General features: G+C 33.1%; 1 protein-coding gene across 1 annotated transcript; it reads right to left on the reverse strand.

Moving 5' to 3' along the window:
* Window positions 1-8,343: 8,343 nt before the first annotated feature.
* On the reverse strand, window positions 8,344-18,716 carry LOC134272234 (ryncolin-1-like). Its single transcript, XM_062754485.1, has 5 exons — window positions 18,606-18,716; window positions 17,272-17,368; window positions 14,872-15,036; window positions 14,075-14,236; window positions 8,344-8,495 (listed from the first exon to the last, which is right to left on the reverse strand). Exons 1-5 carry the CDS (start codon window positions 18,702-18,704, stop codon window positions 8,344-8,346), a joined length of 675 nt encoding a protein of 224 aa, XP_062610469.1. The 5' UTR covers window positions 18,705-18,716.
* Between the last annotated feature and the right edge of the window lie 225 nt (window positions 18,717-18,941).

An 18,941-nucleotide genomic window follows, 5' to 3' on the forward strand; every position in this document is an offset into this window, starting at 1 on the left:
GCTAATGTTGCGGGACAACAATAATGTCATTATGATAAAGTTTTATTAAGTTTGTTTTCAGGATGTCGAACATGTGTGACTTAGATTTTCCATACATAAGGAAAAATTAAAACACTACTCACTGTCCTACCCCCAACATCTGTTGTCATGTAACAGGAGACCTCTCTCCAGGTGTTGTCGATGTACAACATTGACAATAAAACACACTACTCACAGTCCATCCTCCTCCATCTGTCGTCACGTCACAGTAGACCTCTCTCAAGGTGTTGTCGATGTATAACATTAACAATAAAACACACAACTCACCGTCCACCATTCACCCTCCTCCATCTGTTGTCATGTCACAGAAGACCTCTCTCCAGGTGTTGTCGATGTATAACATTGACAATAAAAACACTACTCACCGTCCATCCTCCTCCATCTGTTGTCATGTCACAATACACCTCTCTCCGGATATCAGGAAAAATAACGTACACACCATCTTGTCCTTTCTTGCTTGAGTCTCTTTTCACAATATCTGAACAGTCTTTGTACACTTTATCTATTCCATGTAAAAAGGTAAAGAAATTCAATATATAATTTCTATAAGCTTACTAATTGGATCACATGTTTTCAAACATAAAACTCAATGGAGATTTAAGGATTTAATGAGTGTTCTTTAATTTATAAACGAATACTCTAAGTACTCCCTAAATCTGATTTTTTTTTTGGATCTTTAAAATATTATTACAGAATCTTAAGGTATAGCAGTTACAATCTGGAGATTAAAATATGTAGTCTTAAGTCATATTAAAATAAAATGTTAAATATGAATTAATTGGAAATATATTTTGATCAAGAATTTTTGTTGAAAAGAATAATATTATTTGGAGAATGCAAGGTTATAAATTCATTGACATTGACAAAACATATGAAGAAAACAAGTGTTTTGGAAAGTCATGATGAGCCTTTATGTTATACACCTACAAATACATCAACTAGTGTTTATTTGTATGGAATAAAACTGATTGGATTAAGCAGAAAGCAGTGGTTGTTCATGTTAAAGGTTACATAGTAAACATAACATATGCTTGTAATAATATTCGTTTTTTAAAGTAAATATATTGGTATGAAATATTTTAAAGATAGTGTTGAAATTAATTTGTTTTCAAGACTTATGTATCAAGATGATAAATGAATTGGTATTCATTGTTCATTCACTTTCAATCATTTTATTAATAATATTTACCGATATAACTGTTTGTATTCGAAGATGATCGCAGAAAAAACACCGTATTTTTTTGCATTGTCGTTACCAAATTCACCTATAAACATTTCATTAATCAAATATTTCAAATTTTAACTGTGTATCCAAGTAAATTTTAATTGTCTTATGAACAAACGTATGTTGATTTATTGGATAGATTAAAATTAATCAAAAGTGAAATGGAAAATGTCAAAACATGTATTTCATAGACAAGAGCTTGCTTTCTTTAACACAAGCACATGTAAACACATTATCGACTTAGGTCTAAATCTTCTAAGACTTTTCGATGATAGAAAAAGGATTTCATTTATAGATTGATTAGAAAGCTGCGATTCGTTGAAGACAATTTTATCGCATTAAGTACCAGAAAATACTAGTACCAGGCAGATAGGAACAGTAAGTCAAAATGTCGGGGTCAATTACTTTAAAAATAGAATTGAATACTTTTAAAATTATTAATAGTTTTGTAAATTATTTGCAATTAAAATTAAATGTACAGCTGAATTTTACAAATACATGAATAATTAATTATAAATAAGAATGTAGTGAAATACATTTCAATTATTTCAGTTTTTATTTTACAAATTTTGAAGACCCCCAATTTAACATTTTAAAATTTAAATGTCTGTATGTGGAGAACCATCACTCATATACAGATGGCATCTGCTTTAGATGAGGTAAAACAAATTTTGACCAATTAATGTTTCTTACGACCGTAGCAGTGTAAGAATTGCTCCGCATCAACGTCTTTCGTGAAAAAGAACCTCTGGTTTTAAGGTCTAATCCAAGTACGTCGGACATTCATCTCAAGACCCGGGCACTTGGGGAAGGAATAGCACTATTTTTGTTAAATAATAGTTTTGACGCGGCACCGTTAACTCCAATTATTGAACTCCAATAAACTTTGATTTGAAACTACTCTTGTATTTTTCACTTATAGAAATATGATAAGCATCTTATATATTACCATTTAAAACAGGTACACAGTTACCCCCAAGACAGATTGCATCCTCGGTACAGGTATTCTTGGGACATACGGTTGCCAGGTGCTGAAAGTAATTCAACTTAGCGTGGTAACTCATTTAATATTTGACCTAATTGCTGTTATTCTAATTATTGGTGCTTTAATATCTGATACGTTGCTTACCTTTGGAAAACTTTCACGGTCAACATGAATGATTCGGCCTCCAGTTATAAGACTACTGACTTTTTTGATGGGAAATCTCGTGTTTAGTCGGCATATCTTTTTTTCACGTATCCAATCCACTGAGCGACACAACTCAAATCTGTTACAGACCATTACGCACATTCCCATTTCAGCATTGTTCAAAAGGTTAAAACCAGGTAAAGAGGAATTTTCATAATTGCTAACGATTAAAGTTTTGGGATCGAAGCACTCCGAGCAGCATGTCTGTAAAAGGCTTAAGGTTTGTCCAATGATGTAAATATTTATCACCTTAGTGCCCGCTGTTAATTTCATTTTAACAGTTTTCTGTAAGAATTTAGCGGTCGCATTTCATTGTCGATGGCTTTTTACCAGAATAATCAACTATGTGAGTTTTCTACACTCCTATATCATATATAAATATTGCTAAGGTCTGTTCATTTATTATTGATGAGGATGCATATTATGGTACCATTTCTGTTACATTGAATACATTGTTACATAACCTAAAAGATATTGTCGATTTTAATTTTTACAGTTGTTCATACTTGATTATTTTTCGTCTCATTTCAAATAATAATAATAATTATAAAGAGAAATATTCTCAAGATCTGTATTAATTACATTTTCTCCTATATTTTCTGTACAGAAAACAAAGAGAGCTAGTACTTATGTTTGTAATCGTAAGTACCGACACTAACTTTTAAACCAAAATGTGAAAAGGAGAATGGACCAGTTATTAAAAAATCTTACTTATGTATATTTTGAAACATATTCTTGGCATATATGCAATTGATCAAATAGGTATGCAATGGAGAAATTTAATGCTTTTGTGATCTTAGAATAATTAATTTTACCTCTAAAACTAAACTAGCTCCCACAAACAATTCATGGTATGGTATTCTAAACAAGCAATTAAAATATCGTTTGAAAAGAATGGTATAAAATCGGATTTTTGAAATAATATTTTTCAACAAATCTTTTAATAATATATTCTATCCTTTCAATTTTTCTAAAATGTAAAAGATGAAGAACAGTGGTCAATTTCATAAAAGTAGTAAGGAAAACGAATAGTAAACAAGACAAACTCACAGACCCCAGGAAACACCAAATGTGGGATTAGGTGCCAAGGAAAAGTAAACATCCCCGGTCGACGGCGGACCATGAGCTTTATGTATTAATAAGGCAGACGGAGTAATGTGACACTCAAGAAACGCCTGAGTCACATTGAACGTGAAATATAACATATTGAGCACTCAAACACGCTAAGTATATTAGATTTAAGCATTTTAAGAGCGATCAAATACTTTTATACTTATACACACTTTCTTTGTTTCACAAGTACCATATAGCGGGTTATTTTAAAGGGGTGCTAATTTTGGCTTATTTTGGCGTTTTGATGGTAGCACGCTAAAATTTTAATCGCTAAAACATAGAGTACTCTTCTTAGTGTTCATCTGCAAAGAGCTGAAACTCTGTATCCGCTAAAATAAACTACGCCAAAAATATCGGCATACCTCAGAGCAGGCAAATCGCGAAATTTTACACCCGGCAAGAAAACCCGGTATACGATATATGTTTGCAATCTTGATTTTGTTCCTTTTTTGTAAAGCAACTGCGCTTTTTTGCATTTATGTCATTATTTTCATTTCAAAAATTCATCTATTGAGATGCTTTTACATAATTACGTGATATTTAAACAATCGCAGCTATTGCAGAAAAAATTTACATAACCCGCTTACGCGGGTTATGTATTTTTTCTGCAATAGCTAAATCCGTTCATTCCAGTAATAACAAAGAAAGACATTTTATTGTTTATATTTATATCCTTCCTTCGTATTAAGTATTTAAAAAACGAGAAACATAGAAATGTGCTTTTATTTTGTTGTAAGTTTCAAGATACGAAGAGCCATTCAAGGTTACTTCCATATATGGAAGTTCAAATGTCATCAAATAAAATCGGTCACCAAAAAAGGTCACAGATTTTGAGTTCAAAGGAATAAAATAAGCCATCAAAATATGATTGTAAACACGATTTAATAAACAGTATTGAACAATTTTTAAAACAAATAATCAAAAAAGTAAGTTTGCAATGTTTTAATTTGCTGCATCTAAGTAGGTCGCGGAGTGTTTTTTCAGTCTGTGTGATTTGGCTCCTGCACAACGTGGTGATGGTGGAAATGGACTTCACAGTTCAGAAATGACGAATTCTGCACAAGTGCTGAGCTCCGGTTGGAAGATTTGCTGTTCAACGCAAGGTTGTTGAAAGATTGGGATGAGAGACCGGTAACAGCAGGTACTACAGTTCCATGAGTTGCAAATGGTTGATCAGGTCGAGGAAATCCGGATTATAAGGTAGGCCTACCGACTTGTTCATTTATTGTAGGATTCATTATTTTTGACAAAGTGCAGCTAAGATTTTTTTTCTGGGTCGATGATATACTTCTATCATACGACCTCAAGGACCCCTCATTTTGGTGGTCTGACATATACATGATATGTCTAGCTTCGTAGCCCTCATCGTTCAGATGGTGTATGGCAGTGACCCTTAGACAATGCCCTGTATATATGCGTGAAAGGCCTGCCACCGTGCTGATTTCTTTCATGAAGTTTGAAAATGTTCTTTTGGAAAACGGGGCATCTAAGTACCATTTTGATGTACTTTTTGGTAGGGAAACGGATTCTGATTTGTATTTATTGAAAAGGGATGAGGCAGATTCATCTGTTTTTTCAATTAATAGTTGGAGCATTCATACAGGGCACAAATCAGTATCTGTAGCATACATGCGTTTATCAGTGTTCATTTCCACATTTCCTAAACCACCTTGGTGATTCTTTGCTGTATCTCTCGGCTAAGTGTAACATATGCACCCGTGTCGTCGGATTGAAAAGAGAATGAATCCAACTTCAGTTGGTGATGAAATTCTTGGCCCCTAGAAATGAAGTGGATTGCAATATTGAAGTAGACGCATTGTCGGAGGATGATTGGGTTAAGTTGCACATCCTTGAAGTAAGTAGATATTTTTTTCCATATCACATCTTTCCATCAGGTCTTTGTGCTGTGTTGATTTTTAGGTGCCCTCCTTAACACGCTCTTTCAACAATCCATGTAGGACTCCATTAGATGTTTTAAAATCTTTGTCTTTAACAATGTCTATGTTTCTTTTTAGGTCGGTCAATTTTCGGTTTATAGCCCCTCTCAAATTTTTCAATGTATTTTTATGATCAAGTTCCCCATCTTTTAAGGGCCTTGCCTCACAGTAAAATTTCTCAAGGAGACTATTAAGTTGACTTAGTAATATTACTTCTAAATCTACAGGCTCCCCTCTTCTCTCAGTGCTCCAGTCTAATATGAAAGACAAGGTATATCCTAAATTAATTATGCATGGAATGTTTTTGTTAGACTTCTACTGCATATGAGATTTATTTTGGACAGAAATATTGACATTACATATTCATTTCACATTTAATGCTGACATAGTGTATTGGTGCACACAAAAAGGAATGAGGAACAGCTTCAGTCCCTGTTGTTGGCTTTTTTTAAAATTAGAAATGAAAAGTAATGCCAATTTTCCATATATAAAAAAAATATAATTTACTTTTTGTGTATTGCATTAAACATTTTTACATTTCCCATCTTACATGTATTTACCTTGAAACATTTTACATTCCCAGTTAGTGTTTTCCTTGGTTGCGGGAGTTTGGCGTGCTTCACACCTGTTCACATCGTTGTCTGTACTTTCTTTAAATCTATTGTCTGTTTTATGCACGTTGAGAGGGGTGGCAGGGGTTTCAGGCTTGGGGAGGTCAGATAAGGCAGGGATACTGAGGTTTTCTGTGATATCTTCTAATTGACTACTGCACAACATGTCTAAGTTTTGAAAATCAATTGTCTCAAAATCGAAATCGTCAAACTCCATTTCTATTTCACCAAAACCAAAGTGACCAAACTGATGCTGGCTCTGAGGAGAACTATCCATTGTATGGAAATATACATCACATTTGCAGACGATTGTGTATACAATTATATTGAAAATGAAATGAAACAAAAAATGGCTACAAAATGAAGATTTATTTTTCATAATTTATGAAAATTTCGACTGACACGATAATAAGCACCGTCAAAATACGTTTGTTTACATTTAGATGTACTTTTAAAAAGTAGTCCAAAGAATGATTCATACGCGGGCAGATTACTTTGAGAAAAACCCGGATTATCTGTGTTAGGAATAGTGACTGGTTTATGGAGAGATGAAAGCAGTGTTTTTTTTTTTTATAAGAAATAAAGGAAGAAAACTTTAGTGGATGTAAATATTTATCATATTATCTACCATTCTGCAATATCTTTGCAATATATTTTATAAGTCGATAGTTTTGTGTATGTAACTGAGGACAAAAATGATATTGCTGTTTGATTATACAGTGTTTTTTGACAAAACGTTACTAATATCTTTTACTTCTTTTCAAATATCATTGAAACTCATTTGGACTTATAATTAAAGTTCTCCATTACAACAATGATGTTGATTATTTCCAGGATGTGCATAATTTTCAATCATTATTTTATTGACTGCATAGAAACACTATAGAGAGCCATCCTTCATCTCATAATTACAATGTCTCAAATGTATAGTTCGTGCAGGGGGCTATTTTTTTTTTATCAGTATACATAATATATGAAGAAATGTATCTCAATACTGTTTCCCTGAAAATCTACTCCAGTTAGGAACGGAGTTTATATTATTCGACTAAACAAAACTTCCTGGAACAGAATTTCAATAAAATATATCAATTAAAAGTGTTAAGCACAAGTTATTCAAGTCCTAAATACTAATATATACGTAGATATTTTCACAACTGAATTGAATTCAATAATAAAAAGCGGTTATAGCGCCGTCAGCATATTGTGTAAGATATATTAATACACTATGTGGGTCCCCTATAATAGAAATTTAAATTTGAGCATAAATATATGAAAAAATATAAGAAATCACAGAATTTTCTTTTTTTTACGTTTCAGTGCAACTCTATCAGGTTCTTTTCTAGGAAATATTAGCAGAAGAAAATAAATACTTTAAAATAATTTAAAAAGTGAGAGAAACGTAGATCTTTAAATGTGAAGATAACAAACAGTATTAATGCTCAAAAGACCATTAAACAATACAAACATTGGAGCAGAAAACACGGACCTCCATAACATCAGAGGTGGGATCAGGTGCCATGGAGGAGTGAGCATCCCCTTCTGACCGGTCTCATCAACCAATAACGAACAGTATTCGTGCTTAAAAGACCAATTTCGAAAACAATGTAAATTGTAAGCAGAACAGACACAGGCCTCTGAGAGTTTTTTGTCTAATAACATATGAGATAATAAGAATTAAAAAGTATTTCATATATCTACGTAAAAAAACAGAACAAAGGTTGCCATTACACTCTGAAAGTATTCTCTTTTATCTGAACAGTGTCGTTCTCTTAATCTTATTATATGTGTATGTATAAGTTTTGTATTTATAACCAGTGACAATACACTCAGAGTACTTCAATTAACTTTAAGCGGGTATTTATCATATCACAGCAATCACTGTATATTCTCTAATATTCTCTAATATTGAAGTTATTCACAAATTAATACAAAATTTGTATTCAGTCCGTTCTAGTTGAGTCATGATATTCGTATTTCCAGCAGACGTTTAGAAGTGATACATGTCACATATAGAAAGAGAAAACAAAATTTCAGTGTCACAAGAAACACAGCATGAATCTTAATACCTGCAATGCATGGATATTGCCTAAAGATACATCACAAAAGAAAGCTTATGCAACTTAACTTGATTTTAATCTTTTGTCATAAAAATAATAAACATGCTAAGATTGATTTTACTCTGAATTATAGATGTAGAGTCTTAATTACTGTATTTAAATCATAGAATGGTTAATAACATATTGAGTAAGAAAGGGAGTCATATAGAAATGCCAGAACTCTTGTCTGTAACAAAACCAGAGCACAGTTACCATCTGTCCTCTTGTTGTTGTCTTGATCATGAGTGGTAAAATTCATAACACTGTGAAACTTTAAGCTGTCACCTGTAACAGAGTATAGTATACAGTTAAAGTATATCAATGAGGTAGTTAGCAGGATTCCAGTTTCCAAAAACCAGGAGTTTTTCCCGAGGCGCAGCGCGCCGAGGGAAATAGTCCTGGTCGAGGGGAACTGGAATCTTCCTAACTCACTTAATGATATACTTTAACTGATTTATTATACTGATACAAATTCAAATTGTAAAGATCAACTTTTTAAAAATATATATATTCATTTACTGATTGACTAATCGACTAATCATTATTCTCATAACTGAATAAAATCAAAATTTATATTTATTTAAAAAACTAGACATAACGGATAATCGCGAATTAGAATGACTAGCTTTCAACGGAGGGATTAGCTAAAAAAAAAAAACTAACGCACCAGAATTAACCGTTTTCTAGGGAAATTTTCAGATCTAATCACTTAATTTCATATAGGGAAAATCAGTAGAGGTATAAGATAGAATCTAGTTAGATAAGTATAGTATAACTGCTCTTGATTATCTAAAAAAATGACAAATTTTAGGGAACAGAAATGTTGATATACCTGAGTTACGTGTAGATCGTTCACTTCAGAATACCCTTTAAATTACATGCTTGACACAATCAAGAAAAGTATGCGAATATTCTTTTTCGACCGATTCTGTTTCGTCCGAAGCTGGCAAGTGGTAATGAAAATTACACAAGTGACCAGGGGATCATCGCAGAACCTAGCGAATGTACATACCTGGTGCTCAATCTCTTTTACTCAGACACTCACTCAATATTTCCGCAAAAATGTTTAAGAATAATTGAATTTATGTATTGTTTCTTATTCATCATACGTATTATAGGACCAGGACTTTCACAGGTTGAAAAGTATAGAATATTTTTTTTACATTACATGACAGTTTGAACCAGGAATACGGCGACTTTCTTCATGTATAGTATAAAATTAACGGAAGAATAGAAATCACGCAATTGTCGGATATATCATCCGTGAAAATCCGCCCCCCACCCACCCACCGTGTACCCCCCACCCCGATGTTCCGTACCCATGGGTTCTTTGCCTTTTTAAAAATGAAATATTTTTCTTTGACATTTTCACAAAGTATTACAACTGAAAAAATCATAATTTAAGCTTAAACTAACCTTTTTGTAAATAAAAATAATACCCTCTGCTAAAGAAAGAACGTCCTGATTTAGTATCAGAATCAGAGGGTATGAATTTTCCCCGTCCCCAAGAACATGTGGTTAATATAAGTATGTCTGGAGACTATTAAATTTTTATGCGTAACAAGGAATTTTTATCCCCACCCCTCTTTAATTCACGAAATATCAGTTCTTTGTTGTTCCCACAAACGGAAATTGCTCCCCATACAGGCCTGCTTTGTAGAAAATCTCTGTCATAAGGTGCTTTCATTAAAAATCTTTTGATATGAATTATTTCACTCTAATGTAGTTTGGTATAGGAAAAAAATACTATTCTAAGTATGATTTCATCTGTTCGTTTGGTAACTGTGTCAAATAAAGTGAACAGTAAAATTGAGAAACAATCACTTGCGAGCATGAACATTGAGGTTTTATTGTTTGAATAAATATATAATGGAAACTATTTAATATAAATATTTTCTAGAAAAAGGACAACTGGAAGTAAATGAACGCATTCTTAAGTATTTTCCTAGACGGAATACTATATATCCTAACAAGGAAGGAGATCACCAATTGTCAGAAAGCGTATTTTATAGTGTTTTGGAAATAAATTGGTACTGAAAAAAGTTTTATATAACACCCCCCCCCCTTTCCGAAATAGGATTTTCATCTTTGAAGAGAAGGCACATTTCCCCCGTTTTCTGTTTGTTTGTAAATCTTTTTTGCAGGTTGGATTTTTTTCCTCTTACACTTAGCCCCCACCCCCCACCCCCACTTTCAATTTGCTTCCGACGCCATTGATTTTTTAACACCAAAGAATGAAAATAAGATTAAGCTCCACCCATGCTGTAACATAAGCGGTTCAACATCTCATTGATCGGTCCAACATCTCACTGATCAGCCGTACAACATCAATCTTTTTTATGTCCGCTCAGCAAAACATTAGAAATATTAGACTTTTTCTCGTATAGATTTGTAGAGGAACAAATTTTTAAAGGTATAGCAAATGCATTTATCTCATTACTTTTCTTATAAAAATGCCGCTTGTTTTTAACAACTGTGAAATATCCCTACAATATCTTGTGAAATCAATAGTTAGTTTGTTTGTAGTTGAGGACAGCAGTGTTGCTGCTGTTTAATTATACGTACTAATTGGGACAAAACTTTTTTTCAAAATTCATCGGAACTCATATGGACTGACGACTCTCGTTTTCAATAATGATAATGAAATATCCCCAAGGGGAGCATCATTTGTAATCATTATTTAATTTGCTGCATAGGACACTGAAAAGTGTCATCATTTATTTCATGTTTCCAAGGTCTCAAATGTTTAGTATTATGTTCGTTATAAATTATTTCGTATCAATAAAAACGATGCATTGTCCTTGTTTTCTCTGCTCCTATTTTGTATTGTTTTAAGAACATTCAAGGCTTGAATAGGGTTCTTTATCTCCATATATTTCATTGGGAAATTCATTTTTCTGTTTCCTTGTAATTCTAATCAAGTCAAGAATGGTGTTGATAATATCCGACGGAAAAAAAAGAAATTCCCATGCAAGCTTACAAAAAAATAAGAAAATCACAAAGTCTTCTTTTTTTACATTAAATCCAATGCTAGCAGATTCTTCTGAGGAAAATATAAACTAAAGAAAATACTTTAAATATTCCATTAAATACCATGAAAAAAGAATAAAGGCTATTCAAAACACATTAGATTTTAACGAATTTTCATTTACACATAGGCATGTTCAAAGATCTATACTATGCATACAGTATTGTTCACATAAGGGGTAAGAAGAAAAGAAAAATACATGCACGACATTAGAACAGTTATAACGAATAGTAATCAATTAATAGCTAAGAAGTCCTTGAAACAATACGAATTGGAAGTAGTGCGAACACGGACCTCAAAAAATCAGAGATGGAAACAGCTTTCATGAAGGAGTCAGTACCTTATCGACAAGTTACCACATTTGCATTGTGCTCTTTGTTTTATTCCAGTAAATTAATATAAAAAGGTTCAATTTATTGTAAAAATACTAGCCTAACAATTAGTATGAAAAACATCTACTAGGTTTCGAAGCAATGATATATAGTAATTCTACCGATCTTAGAACTTGCGAACCATTCGGTGTTTATTTAAGGAGTGCTTTTAGGTTTTGTGTTAGACAGATTAAATCACATTAACTTGTCACGAAAGCATATCTTATGAAGCGCACATGCTCTTCATAAAAAATATGCCTAAGTACAATTCTGTGTAATTTACACACCGATAATTCACTCCTCCTAATATTTATATTTTAAATGATTACGACCAGTATTCAATTTCAGAGTCCATAAAACAATACAAAATATTACAAAGCCATAATCATAAACGTCTTTTTCAAGTAATGAAACATATGGAGAAAACGAACAGTATTCAAGATGAATAGTCCATAAAACAATACAAAATAGGAGCAGAGCAAACAGGGCCCTTCAAAAAATCGGAGGAGGGATCGGGTGCCATGAAGGAGTGAGCATCCCCTGCTGACCAGCCATTCCCACCGCGTGCTTCTTGTCATGATCATGATCGAGAAATAACGGAAGAATTCGTCGTCAATTCAGTGTATAGATAATGGAGTGACAATAAGTATGAAAAACACCGGTCAGGATTTGACTCAATGATAAATTGTATACACTGTCAAGGTCATTGTATCGACCAAAGAACTTACTAAATGATGACTTTAAAGGAGACTGCTGATATGTTTCTTTCATCAACTTGTTTGTCAATAATTAACCTCGTTTTAGAAATGTCATACGTTAACATGCTTTTGCGTATCGAATCAACTGAGATATAAAAACTCCGTATACAGGTGATGAAGGTATATTGCTGCATAAGTAAGGGAAGTTAAGGGTTGGAAAGTTAAGTTATCACGTTTATCAGAGAGCTTCATTGTAAGGTTACCATTAATGTCTTTTTCAATTAAAATATCCAAGTACGAAACAGATGTGTCAGACTCTGTGGTGTCTTTTATCACAAGCTCACCAGGATATATCATATCGACATAAGAATGGAAGTTACCTTAGTTAATTTATAATACGCCATAAATCTTAATAACGATTTGAAGACCAAGTGTACAGCAAGTGTTTTCTTCTTTTCATGTTGAAGATTTTGGACAAATTTTGTTTAATGTAAATACAAAAGTACGCCTGCTTATAATAACAGGACGCTATTGGTGCCAATGGGAATTCCAATAGATTGTTGGAAGACCTGGTTTCCAAAAAAAAAAATACACATAGATATTGACAATCAGAAAGTCACACATCTTTTTCAACCTTTCCTATATTGTTTAATTTTCATCAACGTTTCTGTGGCTTCATTGTGGCGTCACTTTAGCTCTATTGTAAATTTTTACGCTTGAGTATATGCAAAAATGACTTTCCAATTAATTGTAAAGTTAGCTTAATGGATATACAAAGCAAATGTAAATATTGTTCATCATTCATTGATATGCTACAATAAATTCAGGATGCACTATATGGACATGATAGAGAGAAGAATTCAATTTTTAAAAAAATATCTTTACTTTTGGTCTAAGCATTAACATTGTACTTTCAAATCATTTCAGGTACATAATATTTTTGTCAATAGTTTTAACTGAATTCAAGAACAGATATTTATCACGTTACTCCTCAGAATAATCAGAATACAAAAACAAGTACATATTACAACACATCAAACTCAGACAGCAGGTCGGTACTCGTCACGTCAGGGAATGTTCAATGTATTTATCAACAACTTTTTAAATATTCAAAAATATAAAAGTAGGCACAGTTTGCGTCAGATCAAACTCGGTAAGCTCAGTAATATCAGGATAGGTCGGTACTGATCAAGTCAAGCTCAGTGCATTTAGTAATAGAAAACTACACGTGTTGATTATACCACATTTTTCGTGGTTTTATCATACATCGTTAGGTACGTATATATAGTCATGCTAATTGATGATCAAGAATCTTTGAATGTCGCCGATTTAGATGTAGTGGTGACCTTACAGTAGCTCTTGCGGACTTTTTGAAATGAAACATAACAAGTACTATCACACTACAAAGACAGTACGTTCATCTAATGACATTTAATGAACGGAGTAACTCTCAATAACTACAACGTATGATATTGTCTAAGAAGAATACAGCATAAAAAGGCAACCACAATTTGTGATTTATGTACACCTTTATTAATCACAGCGAAAAAGAATAGAATAGCTTAACTAACTTGAAGCACTGTTTATGAGAAAGATATTGCGGATCGGTTTCTTAAGAACTACCTACCACAACTACATAATACAATGATAAACTTATGATATCGGAACCGATTTTTCATCAGCTCTAGTTGTTGCGTCTTATCATCAACACCGTCTTTTGTAGTGCTTCTCTACTTTTCCAGTGATACCATGTCATATACCGATTACCAGTAACACCAGACTGTCCGTACTCTCCGTTAAGGTTTGAGTGATGACAGGAGTTGTACCACCAGGCTGCGCGATTGCTTACAGCACAGCTACCAGCATTTATGTCGTTGTCCTGGTCTTTTGTACTGAAGGCCATCCCATTATGAGAAGAAAAACTGTCAACTGTAACAAAGCATTGATTACAAGGAAAGTATCTGTTTAAACAATTATTTCATTATCGCTAAAAATAGAATCAAGATCCTAGCCCCCTTTTTTATGACCCAAAAGTAATGAATCTATGGAGATAACTAATAGTTTTCAAGATCAAAACTCCAGAAAAAAAATCAGAAATATGAGCAGAGCGAACGCGGACCTCCGAAACATCAGAGGTGGGATCAGATGCCATGGAGGAGTGAGCAAGTAAGAAAAGGTAAATGATCCCTTTTTCATCGTAATAATAATCGTCTTTTACTCATAAAATAACAACAAAACAAGAACAAAGTGGAGCGTACACTCGCAACTAGGCTGATCTATAAATCGTGATCCAACCTCTGATGTTTCGGAGGTCCGTGTTTGCTTTGTCCTATTCTGTATTGTTTATTGGATTTTTTTTAGTTTGAATACTGTTCGTAATTTCCATATAATTCATGAATTCAGTATGATAAATTGATAAGCCTTTTAATTTAAATTAAAAATTCCCCAAAAGTAATTGGAGATTTTAACCCCTTCTTGTCTTCAATGTTACAGGCTTACTTTTCTTGTATGTCATTTTTATGCCCTCTCTTCTGATAATCGTTTGATTAGTAAATTTTAATTACCCGCTGTTCCTGAATATCCAGACACCGTGATTTTGTACTTATCATTTTCATCTCTGATGTAAAATGAGGTATACACAGCATAGGCTTCTTCTCCATCATAACTTCCCAGGACCACCCGGAGTTCTTGGCTTTTATCCTTTGTTAGGGTGTGGATTGCATCATTCCCTTTGAATATGTCAGAGATGTAAAAAATATTATTCATTTCATTTATTCAGTATTATATATTTTATTATATTATTTTCTGATTACTTTATACTTTGAAAAATCAAAAGTTCGTATATTGGTGTAGGTTAAGTGTGTGATGTTTCATCAGGATAGAAATGTTTGTGGAAGGATATGGAGATAACGAACAGTATTCAATCTCAAATTCCATAAAACTATACAAAATAGGAGCAGAGCAAACACGGACCTCCAAAACATCAGAGGTGGGAGCAGGTGGAGTGGTGGCATATTGGAAGTATTTTACACATCCCTTTTTATAGATATTATAATGGGGACCTGGGATTTTATTTTTTGGATTGATGGAGACTATTTTAGAAAAATGTAAAATATGTCAACAATTCTTGTACCCGACAAGATTGTGACAGATAAAAAATACTTGAGAAAACTTTAGTTTTTCTTGTAAAATCCTGCAATTTGTTTTGTAAAAAAAAAAAATTCTCAACACTTACTTTTTGATTATGATATATCTTTATCAAATAATTCTGCAACTGTTATTGCATTGTTTTAGTTTTGAAGATGCGATATCACTAATAGAGAAAGGAAAGGGAAATTCAAAGAGTTATTATAGATATTAATCACGTAATGGTATCAATACACAGGTATCCTCTTCTATCCTGGAACGGTCGAACTGTCCGGTTAGTTTAAAGAGCACACAGTGGGTGTGACCGGTCGGCAGGGGATACGCACTCCTCCATGGCACCTGATCCCACCTGCGATGTTTTAGAGGTCCCTGTTTGCTCTGCTGCTATTTTATATTGTTTTACGGACTTCTGAGCTTGAATACTGTTCGTTATCTGCATAGATTTCATTCACTTAAACGCGGAGTTTATTTCTTAATTGATATTGAGTCTAAAGTTACATATTTATTATACACTTTTACAAGTTTTTCTGATCTGTTATCTTTTGATAACGGTCAAAATTTATAGGAAAATAACGATCGTTAAATTGATTGAATGGAATTACATAAATCTGTGATTGATTAAATCATTTTATTGAAACACAATCAATTGGATTGGACACAAGTTATGCCAACTTAGATTTTCCTCTCCAACACAAACAAATTGAGAAAAATATATACACGTGCTGTACAACCAACAAATATACAATATAAAAAAGAAGGAAAGGGTGCAGAAAAATACGAAAGGAAGGGAATGGGATTGCAAGGAGAGAAGAAATAAGAAATGGGTTGCAAAAGATACAGAATAGTTATGCTAGTTATTCATAAAAATCTTTTCAATTTTTCAATATACTTATGTGCGGCTTTGACAATGTCGATATTATTTTGTTTAATTAAATTTGGGTCCCCAATTAGTATTATGTTAATGTCTATTTGTCCCCAAATAGAATTATGCCAATGTCTGTTGCTCCTTTTTTATCTTATATACTGTGAAATAATTCTGTTCTAATTTCAACATAATTTATACAGTTGAGGAAGAAGTGTTCAGTGTTTTCATTAATATATCTACAAGAACACTGAGTGTTAACTGAAAGCCCAACCTTAAATGAATCTGAATTTAGGATGCTGGCATTAAGTCTCATTCTAGTTAAAATTGCGTTTGTTTTTTATCATCAGGCCATTCCAAGTTTTTTCTCTGTTTAGCGTCCACTCATCTTTCAAAAACCTACCTACCTATTCACAAAAAACACACAAGCCAAAACATAAAACACAAGCTTAAAAGTCATAAAAATGACGTCCTTCAAATGATTTGATCGAACTAAAATGCTTTAATAGATGAAATTTCTATTCTTAAGCAAAAACAATGGATTAAATGCTTACAAGACACCCAATATAACTTACTGTAGAGAATTATTTGGAGAAATGTACAAAATAAAAAAAAATTCGACTAAATTTATCTATTTCAGGACTCCTGTTGTTGTGTTTTTTCTCATATGGGGTGTCAAAAACCAAGGCGCACGCGGACGCTAAACATAGAAAAAACTTGGAATGGCCTCATAAGAAAAATACGGTTCGGGAGATTCACATCTAAAGAGTAGTTTTTGAAAACATTTACAGTATCTAGGTTTCTAATCTCTGGAGGCAAAGCATGCCATATTACATAAATGTGTGATTAATATATAGATAGAGAATTTTTCTTTTAATCATCCTTGAGTTTTCCCATTACATAACATAATAAGGAAAGTAAAAACATTAATGTAACAGAAAACACCTATACTTACCTATCCAGTAGTTCTTTGATACATTCCCAAACCCTTTTTTGTACTCTGTCCATGTCCTGTAAAAATCAACATCGCCATCTTCTCGTTTCTGAATCACCTGTTAATAACATTTACTTATTCAACTAATAGCTTTATGTCTAGGAGTAACAAACGAATTTGATCATGTTTGCTATGTCAGATATTATTTTCTGTAACATCTTATATTTTAAGTTCTTCTGTTTACTACCCTATGACGTATAGGATCTATTTCACTTTTTCCTGAAAATTCTTTATTGACAATGTGTCAAACATATTGGAAGCAAGATTTGAACAAATTGTATATTCTTTTTCTGTTTTTTTTTAATTGTTTTTATTATTTTTATGATATTGAATGGTTTATTAAATAATGAATTGCAGATTAATTTATATTACAGTTCTTGTGAGTAATTGAATCTTTGGTAGGTAAATTCCTTTTCTGCTATGACCTTCACAAGAAAGTGGAAACTTAATATATCCGTTTCTATAGAAACAAACTGATTAAAATGACCATTTCTACTTTACAGACAAAGTGGAAAATTGTCTGAAATATACAATCTATCATTAAATCAAATACTGGCTGACTTTTTTCATATTAATACCAGGCCTTAATTTACACACTGAATTGTCGACAGATTTTTTAATTATTTCCCGATTATGACAAGGAGCACGCTGCGGGTGTGACCGGTCGGCAGGGAATGCCTACTCCTCCACGGCATTTGATCTCTAATCTAATGTTTTGGAAGTCCGTGTTCGTTCTGCACTAAAATTTGAATTGTTTAATAGACTGTTGAGATGGAATATTGTCCATTAACATATGGAGATAACAAACAGTATTCACGCTCAAAAGTCGATAAACAATACAAAATAGGAGCAGAGCAACACGGATCTAGACCTCCAAAACATCAGAGATTGGATTAGGTGCCATGGTCTCATATGCCTGGTATCCAAGTGACATACATGTTTATTGCACACATTGTAAAGTCAGTGAATTTAAGTATACTGGATTACAAAGAATATCTTCAAAGACGCGTTGGAACAACGATGTACCTTTAATTACAAATCTTGATTAACCAAGCTTTGCTTAAAAGCTGTGTTTTAAAGGGTTTTGTAATGCTGCACAAAGATAATGTCTGCTTTAGGAAAACAAACTTTCTAAACAAAGATGACCTTTTATGAGATTTTAGCTCATTTGCAAAGAAATACCTATACATATCTCACCAAATCTGCCAAGTAAGAATTTCAAACAATATTTTGTTTAAACAACGTGATGAAAAGGTAAAATTAAGTGATTATTATTTTTAGAAAACACTACTCACGGTCCATCCCCCTCCATCTGTCGTCATGTCACAGTAGACCTCTCTCCAGGTGATGTCGATGTATAACATTGACAATAAAACATAATACTCACCGTCCATCCCCCTCCATCTGTCGTCATGTCAAAGTAAAACTGTCTCCAGGTGTTGTCGATGTATAACATTGACAACAAGAGGTCCAGGGGCCACAGCGCTTACCTGAGCACATCGGCTAGGAAAAAGCACATATCAGATCAGAACTAAAAGTTTACTGAGTTGGGGGGGGGGGGTAGGGGCTTGAATTTTAACTCCCAGGGGATCATGATTTGAACGAACTACAACCTACATTACCTGAGGATG

This window comes from Saccostrea cucullata, unplaced genomic scaffold, assembly GCF_032062105.1.
Source record: "Saccostrea cucullata isolate Sc308-1 unplaced genomic scaffold, CSIRO_AGI_Scuc_v1 ctg8170, whole genome shotgun sequence".
NCBI classification, from domain to species: Eukaryota; Metazoa; Mollusca; class Bivalvia; order Ostreida; family Ostreidae; genus Saccostrea; species Saccostrea cuccullata.